This window comes from Pygocentrus nattereri, chromosome 3, assembly GCF_015220715.1.
Source record: "Pygocentrus nattereri isolate fPygNat1 chromosome 3, fPygNat1.pri, whole genome shotgun sequence".
Taxonomy (NCBI): domain Eukaryota; kingdom Metazoa; phylum Chordata; class Actinopteri; order Characiformes; family Serrasalmidae; genus Pygocentrus; species Pygocentrus nattereri.
In genome coordinates this window covers 47150777-47164668 of record NC_051213.1, presented here as the reverse complement: position 1 = coordinate 47164668, position 13892 = coordinate 47150777, and the positions used below count along the sequence as shown (strand labels likewise).

The following is a 13892-nucleotide window of genomic DNA, read 5'->3' as shown; positions in this document are numbered from 1 at the left end:
ACCCAGCGTATCGGCCAACACTGATACAGGTACTAAAATTCTGCTGCTAAGCTTTAAAGATTAGCTGTTTTTAACTGGAGCACTTCATTTATGAGGCCCGCCGAAAGGTCAGCTATTACACTCAAGCAAGCCAAAACTCTACTACCCCTCAAGAAGAGCTACACGGCAAACAACATCACACCACTTAGTGTGTGTGGGTGTTTCAGGATGGGCTTCGTTGTTTTTCTTACCTTTTCGATCCCCGGTCCAGCATTTTCTACTGATATTGCACCATATCGCTACTGGCAAATCAAATCTTCAAATCATATCTCCAATTTTGAAATTTTTCAGTTTTTGACATAATTCGAAAAGACCTGTTGCCCCTTACATTGTGTCAAAATTTCATGATGAATGGATCAAGAGAAATGGCCCAAAATGTCTTGGAAAGATGTCTGGTTCCATTGACTTACATTGAAAGTAAAGATATTTTTTCCTTCTCCTGTAAAGTGACCATTTTGGAGGACAACACTGATATTATTGTAATTAGATTGACACTCTAAAGATCGTTCCTCAGGGGTTCTTTAATAAAGGCAATGGTTCTAAACTCACTTGCTTAAATGGTTATTCGGATTGCTGGAGAATGTGTCATTGGTGGTTCTGTAGAGCACCATAAAGGGCTTACGATGTCAGGCTTATTGTATTGTATACAGAACCCTTTTCAAAAAGGTTCTAGACAGAATCATACAAAACACATTCTCCATGAATTTGAAGAACCATTTCACCATGTGTGTAAATGATTATCTGAGCGTTCATGGTTCTACATAGAACCACCGCCTTTACTAAAGAACCTTTAAAGAACCGTCTTTAAGAGTGTAAGAAATCACCTCTCGTTTCATTCATCAGGGTATTCGGGCACATACAGGTTCATGTGGCAACACTGTTGGGCAACACTCTGCAAACTGCACATCACCGCATACTTAAAATTAGAATAAATGAATTTTGGGTTATACACTTAATGAGGCTTATCGCAGCCAAATCTCCCCACTTTCTGAAACCACATCCTCCCTCTCAGCAGTCTGTGCCAGGTCACCTGCAGGAAAGAGGAAGTATCACCCTCTCGGAGTCGTGTTACAAATGTGGTGAAATTATAATTGCATTAACTTTAGAAATATACAATTCTAAATAATGCAGTGTTTAACACTCAAATCTTTTGTGGAACACCCAAAAATATTACTAATAATACAGTGTAATTATCTACGTATAGTAGTTTCTGGATAACCTATCTGCCTCAAGATTCAATCATGAGGCATTCTGGATGATAATTAAGTTGGCTTGAAAAAGACAATTTACAGGTCTCTGTTTTCTTTTTTTAATTTTTTTTTTTCCGTAGTCAAAAATGTGCAATGCTACTCCTACAGCTTTCATGCTAGAACCACAAAACATTGCAGTAGCCAATTTACCCGAATAGTTTGCTTAAGCTTTATTTTTTAACTGATTTAACTCACAGTGTTCAGTAATGTAATAGTTCAGCAACACTTTAACAACAACTTAGCAATCACAGCTAGTGTAATGTTTTTGGATGCTACCTCATACAAGCATGCTAGCAACCACGTGGGATATAGCAATAGCGCAGCAACATCTTAGCAACCACGTGGGTTACCATAGAAATGGTCTAGCAACTTCTTAGCAACCACCTGGGTTACAACAGCAACAGCTCAGTGACACCTTAGCAACCACCTGGGATACCACAGCAATAGCTCAGCAACATCTTAGCAACCATGTGAGATACCATAGCAATAGTGTCACAACACCTTAGCAACCACCTGGGACACCATAGCAACAGCTCAGCAACATCTTAGCCACCACTTAGCAACCACAGCTAGTGTACACTCTGTAGACAAATGTTTTTCGATGCTCCTCATAAAAGCATGCTAGCAACTATGTGGGATACCATAGCAATAGCTCAGCAACACCTTAGCAACCACCTAAAAACCACCAAGCACCATCCCAAAATAAGCTGGATTACAGTAGCAACCTCTTAGCAACACTATAGCAACTACCTGGAATTAATATACACTCGCTGGCCACTTTATTAGGTGCACCTTGCTAGTAAAAGCTCGGACCCCCTTTTGCCTTCAGAACTGCCTTAATTCTTCATGGCACACTTTCAACAAGGTGTTGGAAATGTTCCTCAGAGATTCTGGTTGGTTATTTGAGTTCCCGTTGCCTTTCTATCATCTGGAACCAGTCTGCCCATTCTCCTCTGACCTCTCACATCAACAAGGCATTTTCGTCCACACAACTGACCGCTCACTGGATATTTCCTCTGTTTCGGACCGTTCTCTGTAAACCCTAGAGATGGTTGTGTGTGAAAATCCCAGTAGATCAGCAGTTTCTGAAATACTCAGACCAGCCCGTCTGGCACCAACAACCACGCCACGTTCAGAGTCCCTTAAATCCCCTTTCTTCCCCGTTCTGATGCTCGGTCTGCACTTCAGCAAGTTGTCTTGACCACCTCTACATGCTAAATGCACTGAGTTGTGGCCGTGTGATTGGCTGATCAGCTATTTGTGTTAACATGCAATTGAACAGTGTAACTAATAAAGTGGCCGGTGAGTGTATAAACCCCATTAAGCTAACAAAAAAACGATTGTCTGCAACTGGTTTAACTTCTGAAGCATTATAAACTGACTATGTCCTTCATAATGTCTCTGCTAACTGACACCACTGAAGAACATTAAATGTCACTTTAGCAAGGCAGCGGCAAGAAATACGGAAACTGGCATTTCGTACAATTTCACGTAGGGTAGTAACATAAACAGGAAATCACACTGGTTTTGTTGTTCAAAAAACACCACACCCTAGCCAAAACAGAGATTTTGATGGGTTCTGTGACTGGGTTAGACCGTTTACGCGTCTGTCTGTCTGTAGGTCTGCAGTCCGTGAAGTTAAGTGGGGATTTTATTTTTCAGTATAAGCATCCTGAAATCACTCATCCTGAAATCAATCATCCTAAAATCACTCAAAAACTAGTCGCGCATCACTTTAAAATATGGGGGAATGAATGCCTTTATGCCGAAAGCCACGTTTACAGCTCTGGTCATTGTTCTGGACACGTCTAACATTTCTTCATTTTCATAATCATTATTTGATTAGAGAAGTGTAGAGAAGCATCTTCATCAAATCAAATATGAATCAAATAACAGGTGTATTGTCATGTGCATCACCCCCAGTCAAATTATGCTTTATTGATTTTCCTAGTCAACAAATCTTCTACAGGTGACGAATAAATATTCTTTTTTTTGCTAATTTCAAAGCACAAATCTACTTTAATATTCGGGGAAAAAGCTTATTATTTTATATGTGCCTTGTATTTTTGTAAATGCCAGACTTTATGTATGGATGTGTTTCCTTATTTTCAGTTATGAAATCAAAACGCCTTATTTGACCAAATTTTACATTCGGCTTTAGCTTGTACTAAACTATGTGATGTGGTTGGTGCAGACGCGTCTCACGCTGACTGTCATATTATAACCTCTTAATTTCCTTTTTTCACGCTCTTCACACTGTGTGACTGTTTCATGATGAGTGGACCAGCATGACTTTAACGTCCATTCATTTTTTTCCTTCTCTTGTAAAGTGAACAGTTTGGAGACGAGGTTGAGCACTCATGGTTTTCTCTTTTTCTCTGTCAGAAAATGGATTCGGGTGAAAAGATAACTTTGTATTATCCAGATTTTAACTTTCTTGAAGAAAATGACACCTACAACGAATCGTATTATGATGACGGTTCATGCTGTGGGACGGTGTGTGGTCAGGAAGCCAGCATGGCCTTTGAAGCCATCTTCATTCCCATCCTGTACTCCTTGGCTGTGGTAATTGGGCTCCTGGGTAACGGGTTGGTCCTGGTGGTCCTGTGGCAGAAGAAGAGGGCCTGGAGCGTGACAGACACTTTTGTTCTTCACTTGAGCGTGGCTGACATCCTGCTGCTGTTGACCATGCCCCTGTGGGCTGTGGAGGCTGCGAATGAGTGGATCTTCGGCACTGAGCTCTGCAAACTGACCGGAGCGCTCTTTCAGGTAAAGGAGGGGCTACAAGATAGTGTTGAGAGAAAACGAAAGTTGGAGGCGCTGTGAGATTGAGAGACGTTTTAGTTTCTCTGGAGAAACTAATCCAGCTCTAATAGTTTAATAGAGTCAGTTTTGGCTCATCATTTTTTGTTCCTCTCACATTTACAGGTGAACTTCTACTGTGGCATTTTCCTGCTGGCGTGCATCAGCCTGGACCGCTACCTGTCCATAGTCCATGCCGTGCAGATGTACTCTCGCAAGAAGCCCTGGCTGATCCAGCTCAGCTGCATGGCCGTCTGGTTCTTCTCCTTGCTCCTCTCCATCCCTGACTGGGTCTACCTGGGTGCTACAGAGGACTCCAGACGGGGTAAAACTGAATGTGTCCATTGGTACCCCTCTGATGGGTGGCGTTTAGCCTCCAGACTGCTCTACCACATAGTGGGCTTTGTGATTCCGGCCTTGGTGCTGGTCTTCTGCTACACCTGCATCCTGCTGAAGCTGCAGAGTGGCTCTCAGAGCCTGCAGAAACAGCGGGCTATGCGGGTCATCCTGGCCTTGGTGGTGGCATTCTTCGTATGTTGGACACCGTACAACATCACCCTCATGGTGGACACCATCCACACCAACAAAAGTAACCAAAGCAGCAACGTTTGTGACACCACCACAGCTCTGGATATCGCTATAACTACCACTTCCACTCTTGGCTACCTGCACTGCTGCATGAACCCAGTGCTCTATGCGTTCGTTGGAGTGAAGTTCCGGCGCCACCTGCTGGACATGGCCAGGCCTATCAGCTCCAGGCTGAAGGGCAGAGTAAACACGGTCTCTCGCAAGACCTCAATGTGGTCCGAGTCTGTGGACACCTCTCACACGTCAGCTTTCTGAGAGGATGTATTATTTCCATTTGTTGGATTTTTTTAGAAGAGAAATGCAAAATGTTGGATTTAGTTGAGCAGATCTTCATTACAATTTTATACAAACATCATGAATATACAGAAAGGTAAAAGTAAAAAAGTCACATTTCCTGGAGACGCAGTCAGGTTATAGGTTTCTTGGATACTTTGTCAGGTCAAGTTGAAGTTCAGAGGTTCTTTGTTCTTGTTCAAATGTTACATTTCCTGGAGCTTTGCACCTTTGTAGATGAACTTGCACTTGAACTTCTGTTGGTGTATAGTAAGATTTCAAAGCACTTACAGTGTATATGTATATGCTTTTGACTGTGAAAGCTTACTCAGGGAGGCATATTCAGGTTTAAATGATCTAAGCTTCATTTCTCCGGAAAGCTCAGGGACATAAAACACTGTGCAAAAGTCAGAGACGACCTAATTTATTTAAACAGCCTGGCTCATTTTTCTGCATCAGGGAAAAAGCAGAAAATATATATTTAACAGAAAATTACACAGAAGTCTGAACAACTAAATATAAAGTGCTTCAGTGTCCACACTTTACTTTTATTATAGCTTCCATTGTTTTCAGGAGACTCACTTTCAGTTTCTCAAAGAAATCTGCAGACACTTTTCCAAGGTTCAGTCTTAGGCCCAATCTCATTTCCTATGTTTACCACTACCCCTTGTTTTCAAGTGTCACCTTGCTCCTTGGAACTAAAGTACAAGGTGTAGTGGTTAAAATCTTCCTCTAAAAATGGGACCCTCAAATAATAAAGAACATAATTTCATTAACACCTGCTAGTGCCGCTCTGTAGGTGACCCTGCTAGTCTTCAGTGACACCAGAGGAGGGTAAAGTTCAGCTCTTCACTGCTGGGCTTGAGTTACATTTAGGGAACCATATGCCTTCAAAGGGGAGGGGGCGCAATTATTTATCATTGCCCACCCCTAATTCTTCAGTCATATGAAGCTGATATTAGATATTCACCAGATTCTAGTTAGAATTTAAAGTTCCACTTTAAATGGTGCAGCAGCCATGGCGCTGGTGGATGCCCAAGGCACATATGTGTAATTGCTGCACCATTTAAGGTGGAATGAGAAATTTAGCCAGGAGTGTTTCTGAAAAACCTCCATTTGGAGGGCCGTGTAGCCCCAACACTTCACCCCCCCCCTCTCCAAAATAAATAAATAAATAAATAAATAAGGGACACCCTAGACATGAACACACAGAATGGAGGGGTAGGGCCAAGTGGTAGGGATGAGGAGTGAAATAGGATTGGGCCTTAGAAGTCGGGTGGTTGCTTTGTTTGCAGTGAGGCTTCTTGACAGTTACATACCCTTTCAGACCCATAGCACTGAGTGGTCTTCTCACAGTGGAAGGATGGCTGTGGATTTTTCTAGGCCTGAAGCAACTTGATTTTCTCCTCTCTCTCAAAGATCTGTTGGGGGTAGCTTTAATGTTCTACCAGGTGTTTCAGGTGGCTATTAGGAGTCCCATTTTCTATGTGTCCTTTACAGTATTGGAAACTCCTGTTTTTTTTTTTCTCAGAAATATACATATAGTATTTAATACAAAAGATATAAAACAAAAAAGACAGTCTAGAAATGAAATGAGTGGCAGTTGGTCTCTGACTTTTGCACAGTGTGTAGAACTTTAGATTGGTGACTGATTCATCTGGCAGCTGTTACATAGACAGATTTTTTTTATATGTGATTGCAGTTTATTCTGTGTGTGCAATGTTTTTACTTATTTTCTTTACTTATTCAGGGTATAAGTGGAATAAATATGCATTATCCAGACTACAAGTACTGGGACGCCTGAGAAAATGACATTTCCAGAAAATGGTCTCGTTGTAAAACAGATAAATTGTGACAGCAGAAAGCAATGCTTTTTAACATGCCCTTACCAGCTTTGACTCAGCACCGAGTCGTGCATCACACCTGCGTTACTGAAGTGGTTACACAAAAGGACAGCGAGAAGCCGAGTTTTCAATCAGTGCTCGGCTAGGTTAGCCTCAGTGAGCTAATTAGTTAGCCTTGGAAAGCTTGTAAAACTTTTATCGAGAGCATAATTTTATAAATACCTGTTTTGCCTGGCTTAAAACTTAGTACCTTAGTACTGACTTAAAGCATAGCACCTTTCTTTTTGTTGCTGCTAGCTGAGTAGCCTTTAGCGTGCTAACTAGCAGCTAGCAGAGTTGTATTAGCACTTATGTACAAACAGATGGACTAGTTTGCTAAACCCCATCTTGAACACAGATAACTAATATTATATATTTGATATATTAAAGAATTCAAAGTGTTTTATTGGTGTTTTGTAGAAACTTTGTTTAACTCGCATGTTTTTAAGAACTTTGTGCACCATTGTTTGCATCGATTCGCACTGATTTCTGGGCAGTTTCTTCTGCTGTTCACTTGTGTTCTCTCGGTTCCCCTCCAAAGGATCATCTAACTTCATTTAAGTTAAGAAAGTAATGGAATGCCGTTATGATGGTGTCTAGTAGGGACCCCCCCCGTCTCCCGAGGGGAAATTGCGAAGTTGACAAGGGCATAATAAAATGAGTATTGAAACGTATTGGAAGTAAAAAAAAAACCCAAAGAGGGATGACGGGTGGGTTGAATGTCAGCCTTTGCCATTTAACCACAACTGAAAACTCCAAAATAAACAGCGCACAATCCTGGAAGAAACATAAGACTGAATGGAGGAACTGCGGTGCAGAAAAGAGCCTTAACTCTTACAGACTGAGGACGACATGCATTAAGGTGCTCACTGTTCCGCTGTGATCTGAGCGTCTTGATGTTTTTGAACTAGTGAAAAGCCCTTTAAAGCATCTATTTGAGCCATTTTGTGAGAAAAAAATTATTTGCACTGTCCTGTGCCCCAGCACTGAAAATTATGTCCCAGTACTTTTGGTAGGGTAGTGCCTGAATTCAGGGAAAGCAAATTGCAGCTAAACATTCTTTATTGTGTTGTTTATTTCTTTAATAAGACAATTTCGCCTATGTTCATATATTGTTTCTATTTTTGTATCACAGTTTGATGTCATTATAAGAACTTATTTCATATCATTAAAAACTTTAAAATGAGACTGAATTGTGTGTGTAGATGATTGTGCACTTTCTACAACAACCACAAGGGGGCAGGAGAGCTCATATTACTGGGGAAATGAACTCTACAGAGCAGAGGTGCCCAATCCTGCTCCTGGAGGTCTACCACCCTGCAAAGTATGATGATTTCATCTCTGCATGTTTGTCAAATACTGTCTGTTGTCATAACGCTTTAACGCTAAGCGCGAGTTAATGCCTTCGGATATTAATGCTTAAAAGTATGCTACTAAAAATGTAATAATCCACAATTCCCCCTTTTGACCTTTCCCCTGAAAGGTCAATCCTCACACGTATACCGTGCCCCACAGGGTAAGCACAATATCTGCTTTCCCAGTAGAGGCATCATAATAGCCCCCTTTGGCTCCTGCTTGTGAAACATTGAGGTGATGAATCTCTCTGCTAACGTCCTAATGCAGGGAACACAACAACAGCCACATGTAATGAGGATGGCCAAAAATACGGCGATCGACGTGCATAGCGAAATAAACACAGCTTTCCATTTGCTAAACACCTTATCTAACCATCCCGTGATGATGTTGTCCACCCCCGAGTTGTCATGCATTTCTTTGGAGAGAGCCTTGAGGCCTTCTAGGGCTTTAGTGACTGACCCATCCGGGGCGGTGTTATTGGGGATGAATGTACAACACATATAGCCAAACATGTGACAGACACCCCCTTTTTCCACCAAAATCATGTCTAGGGCCATTCTATTTTGTATAGTCATCAGAGACGTGGCTGAGAGCTGTGCGCTGAGGCCCTCAACGGCTACCTTGGTTAAATTGGCGAGGCGCATGACCTGGTAATTAACGTAATTGATGCGGTCTACATTTTTGTTGGGGGTGACAGGGAAGAGGGCGGAGATAATAGGAATATTTTCGAATCTTGCGGCTATTTGATCAGCTAACTTATACTCGTCGTAACCTCTGTATGATGAATTCTGACCTGCGCAGTTGATGATGTACCGATTAGGTACAGTTATCACCGTTCGGTTTGCCGCATGTGAAGAACTTCAAACTTATCATGAATGAGCGCTTTAGAGGACCACCCTCAGGGACTCCAACTCGATACTTTAGAGGACTCGAACCTCAGGGACTCTAACTCGCTGCTTTAGAGGACTCAAACTCAGGGACTCTAACCCTGTTAGGGAGAGCCAATCCCAGGGGCTTTCAACATAGTCCTTATCCCGTCACCTCGTCAGATGATGGGAGGGGTTCACCAATTCCTGGCAAAACACAAACCCAATACCTTATTAATCACTCAGTATCACTTCACAATGTACACAAAAACGTTTTTCATTATTTTCACCTTACGTTTGTTCCAATTCCGTCCTTTAAGTTTAATCACTTGATCCAACCTCTTTTACTCATCGCTAATTTAGCATTTGTCAATATGCAGAATTTATTTAAATAGGTTTCTGCCTAAATGTGTACATGTTCCTGTTTAGTGGGTGCAACGGACATATGATTTACCATATATAGATACGAAAACCTCATGTTCTAACGGTTAAGCGCAGACCTGCTTCAGTTTTTGGCCTTGGCTGGTTTCCTGTTGTATGCGTACATCTCTGCATGTTTGTCACATACTGTCATAGCGCTTTAACGCTAAGCGTGAGTTAATGCCTTCTGATATTAATGCTTAAAAGTATGCTACTAAAAATGTAAAAATCCACACTCTAAACCTAATCAGAAACACCTCATCCAGGTATTGAAGGTAATGAAGACCTTCAGAGGGATCTGAGTATTAGAGCCAGGAATGGTGGATCTGAACTCTCCAGAGTGGTAGAGCTCCAGAACCAGGATTGGGCACTCCTGCTATAGAGGCCCTGCAGTACTGACTGGGGCCCAGAGGTGGGTACAGGGTCCTAAAGCCATACAGCCATGAATATATTGTTATTGCAATGAAATAAAGAAGTAGAGAACCCAGCAAAGAACAATTTGAGCAAAAGTACCAGTGCTGAGTTCCCATATAAAACTGTGGTGGAACTTCTAAAGGCAGCTTTGCTAAAAAAAAACAAAAAAAACAAAAACATTGTTTTTAATGGAGGTACACACACTAGTGCCATCCAGCACCTCCCTAGCAATCATCGCCAATCACAGCATCATAGCAACCACACAGAAACTGCCTGGAATAACATATGGACCGCTTAGCAACACTTGAGGAACCACCTTGGATAACATACCAGTAACAAACACCTTAGTATACTTATCAGTACCATAACAATGACCTAGCTCCAACAACCTAACAACGGCCAAGCAGTGCCCTAACAACGTACTGGAGCACACCATAGCAACTACCTGGAATACCAAAGCTGCCACCTGGAATTCCTATCTAAACCCAAGTAAGTTATTAGTAACTGCTTTCATTTAACAAGTGTTATTTGCTGGATTTGTCAGATCAACTTAAAATTCTTTCTCTTATTAGTTTATGTGTTGTGGTTTGGCTAATTGTTAGATCCTTCAGTTTTTAGCCATAAATGTCAAAACAGTGCTATGATAATGCTATGGGAGACTCCCTATGGGCATGTCAGTGGTAAGCTAATTGTGATGCACATGAACATTTATTGGCCATTCTAGATTAATTGAGGACTCATAAAGCCTGGCGAGAGGGACACAGTGTGCCTCTGGCTACCAAGCGCTCTCCCGGCATCACGGCTGGACGGCGGAAGTCACTGTGAGCTCGCTGTGCCTGGCCCAGAAAGGGAAAGAGCTACAGGTTCTTGTGGAACTGCTAGTGGAGCAACACAATGACCTAGCAGCACTGAACACAGCCCTCAAGTGATGTTTTGGGTAGGTGCTGGTTGCGCTGTCAGTGGGGACAGATGGAGGCTGAAACAACTGTTTTTTGATCAATATCAAATATAGCAGTAGCTGCAAAACCATAAGCAGTAGTAACTGGAAACCACTGTTGTTAATAAAACCAAAACCCACAGTGGTTTCCAGTTATTTGTGTGTGTCCATATATATCCCACTTCTGACAACTGTTTGGGGCAGTCGTGGGCTGGAGGTTAGGGAACCAGCCTCGTGACCGGAAGGTCGCCGGTTCGAGCCCCAGAACTAACAGCACATGACTGAGGTGTCCTTGAGCAAGACACCTAACCCCCAACTGCTCCCCGGGCGCTGTGGATTGGGCTGCCCACTGCTCCAGGCAAGTGTGCTCACTGCCCCCTAGTGTGTATGTGGTGTTTCACTTACATTAAAAGTGAAGGATGTGGCTGTCATTGGAGAAAGGCAAGAGTAGAGAGATTAGTGTGGTGTTCTGTTGGTGTCTTCTCCGGAACTGTGGCTGGAGGGACCCTATTGTGCTGGTTCCTTGCGGCAAGTCACCTGACTTCTTCAGTGGCAGCCAGTCATTTATAGGCCCCTCCACACATGCTGGTGTTGTCGTCCATAACATTGGTGCTAAATCACTTGTTTTAGGGAAGATTCAGCAATCTGGCCAATGCTGTGGGCTTCAGGGTGCTTCATTTGATTTGTAATATAGATAGGTAGAATGTTTGTAGGCCATTCTCAAATTTCCATGTTTGTTAACGTAAATAAAAGTAAACTGTAGCATAGAAAGGGTACCGGTTGTGCTGTAAACAATGGCGGATACTGCCAGGGTTCAGTGCTGTGTTCCTAAATGCACCAATAACTCAACCAAACAGCCTCACCGAATGTGAGTTGTACAGCAGGATAGATTTACCCACATTTGTGATTAAAATGCTCCAAGATAATTGCTTATTCAGTGGCATATTTACAGTCCTGGAGATGGTCATCATAGAGGTTTGATTAAAAACCCCTGAGAAACCAGCCTCTTCTCCACTGTAGCTCAGCGATTAGTTTAACATTACTGTAATGTAGCTCAACACTGCTGTACTGTAGAGTCCACAGCGGCAGGCGAGCAGGTCATACAAAGTTAAACGATTTTCAGTTTTGCGTGACGCACTTTGAAGTCAAATTAGCCTTTTCACCCATATTAGAGGAACTAGCACACATGCCAACTGCCGTACTATGAACTGCGCTGAGGCCGAATGAGGAAAGGTAAAAGTCAGCGACTCTTCATTGCCTCTCTCTTAAATGGCACAGATGGAAGTTCGATAGTGTTCGATGTGACGACGTAGTGACTGAGAGAAACGTCTTTATATATAGTGTTTTTATCAGTTTTGGGGCGTTCCGATCGGGAGGCAGCTGTCTAAGTAGGCAGCATTCTGAGGCTTCTGAAGGTGCCTTATTTTATGCCTTATAAATCTGAAGGCAGCATCAAATGCGTCCTTTTCAGCAAAGTCTATCCCACAATACTGTTCATCTGCTCACAATTTGTATAAAGTATTTAACATATTTCTGTTTATAGATTCTACAGGGCTGCATGGTGGGTAGCGCTGTTGCCTCACAGCAAGAAGGGTCTGGGTTCGATTCCCCGGCCAGGCGACCACGGTCCTCTCTGTGTGGAGTTTGCATGTTCTCCCCGTGTCTGCATGGGTTTCCTCCCACAGCCCAAGGACATGCAGTCAAGCCATTTGGACATGCTAAATTGCCCCTAGATGTGTATGTCTGTCTGTCTGCCCTGCGATGGACTGGCAACCTGTCCACAGTGCATCCTGCTTTCTGCCTGATGACTGCTGGGATAGGCTCCAGCACTGGACCATGACCCTGAGGGAGAAGCACCTTAGAAAATGTGTGTGTGTGTGTGTTTATAGATCTCTAGAAATTGTTCCTGTGTTGAAATTCTGGCAGTTTGCTTAGGTGGTCTAAGGTCTAAGGCGAATTGACAGCCTGAATACTTATTTTTGCCTGCTCTGCTCGTCTTGTATTGCTGTGCTTATCACAGTCACATCAGTGTGAGGTGAACCAGAGCTGTCCTTTTACACTGGCTGTGTTTACATGCAAAGATTTTTGCCAATCCAATTGAATACATTGTGATTACAAATTCAGACTGAGGTGTTTATGCTCACTGTATTCAACAATCCAATGGAAAATCTTTGTTTACATGCTCACCACAAGTAATGGTGAACATGTGTGGAGAGCCACTTAGGGTAAACGTTACCGAGCATCATGTGAGGTCCAGTCAGAGTGAGATGAGCAGCAGTGAGCAGTGATTGTGTTTTTGTTTTACCCAATTTCCTCCCCAACTTGGTCGTTTCCAATTCCACCCGCTAGTTAGGACTCGCCTTCCCCGAATCACATGATACTACCAATGCCAGGAGGTTGAAGGCAGCACAGACCTCCTCCGAGACACGTGAAACCAGCCACCGCTTCTTTTTGAACTGCCACTCACGCAACGTCATTGGACGGCCAAAAGCGCTTGGAGCAAAGTACCAACCGCCAAATCTGTTACATCAGCTAACAGACTCCTGCACTGACCAGCATCGTGTTGAGTAATGGGGGCATTCTACCCACCCAGAGAGAGAGAGAGGCCAATTGTGCTCTCTTGGAATCCTGGCTACGGACAGCTGTAGCATCACCAAGGATCGAACTCACGACTTTCTGATGAGAGGACCAACACTTAGACGGTTGCGCCACTCGGGAGCCCAGTGCTTTAAAGACTTAAAATGATGTCAGACTCAGGAAAATGTCCTTCACGTGTCCTTATTAAAGAAGGCCGAGAGGAAGACGTCGTGTTCTGAAACACATAAACTGGACGTCCGTCCCACCACCGTCTTTTAAAGATCAGAGCGTAAATTTTATCTCCTCTGCAGACCAGTTTCTGCTCCACCATGTTGAACGTTATAAAGATTTTATCACATGTCTGTGGTTAGATATGCTTGTGTTTCCTCTCTCTCTCTCTCTCTCTCTCTCTCTCTCTCTCTCTCTCGCTCTCTCTCTCTCTCTCTCTCTCTCTCTCTGCTCTCAGTCTGTCTCTTTGCATTGAACC

The 13892-nt window shown here is 43.0% G+C and overlaps 1 protein-coding gene across 1 annotated transcript in view; it reads left to right on the top strand.

Annotated features, from left to right (window-relative positions):
* Positions 1 to 5523, top strand: part of LOC108432285 (C-X-C chemokine receptor type 3-like) — a 6242-nt gene extending 719 nt beyond the window's left edge. Inside the window, exons 2-3 of the mRNA XM_017706019.2 lie at positions 3675 to 4058; positions 4218 to 5523. Of these exons, the coding sequence (XP_017561508.1) occupies positions 3678 to 4058; positions 4218 to 4934 (1098 nt within the window). The 5' untranslated portion in view covers positions 3675 to 3677 and the 3' untranslated portion in view covers positions 4935 to 5523. The remainder of the gene's footprint in view (positions 1 to 3674; positions 4059 to 4217) is intronic.
* The last annotated feature ends 8369 nt before the right edge of the window (positions 5524 to 13892 follow it).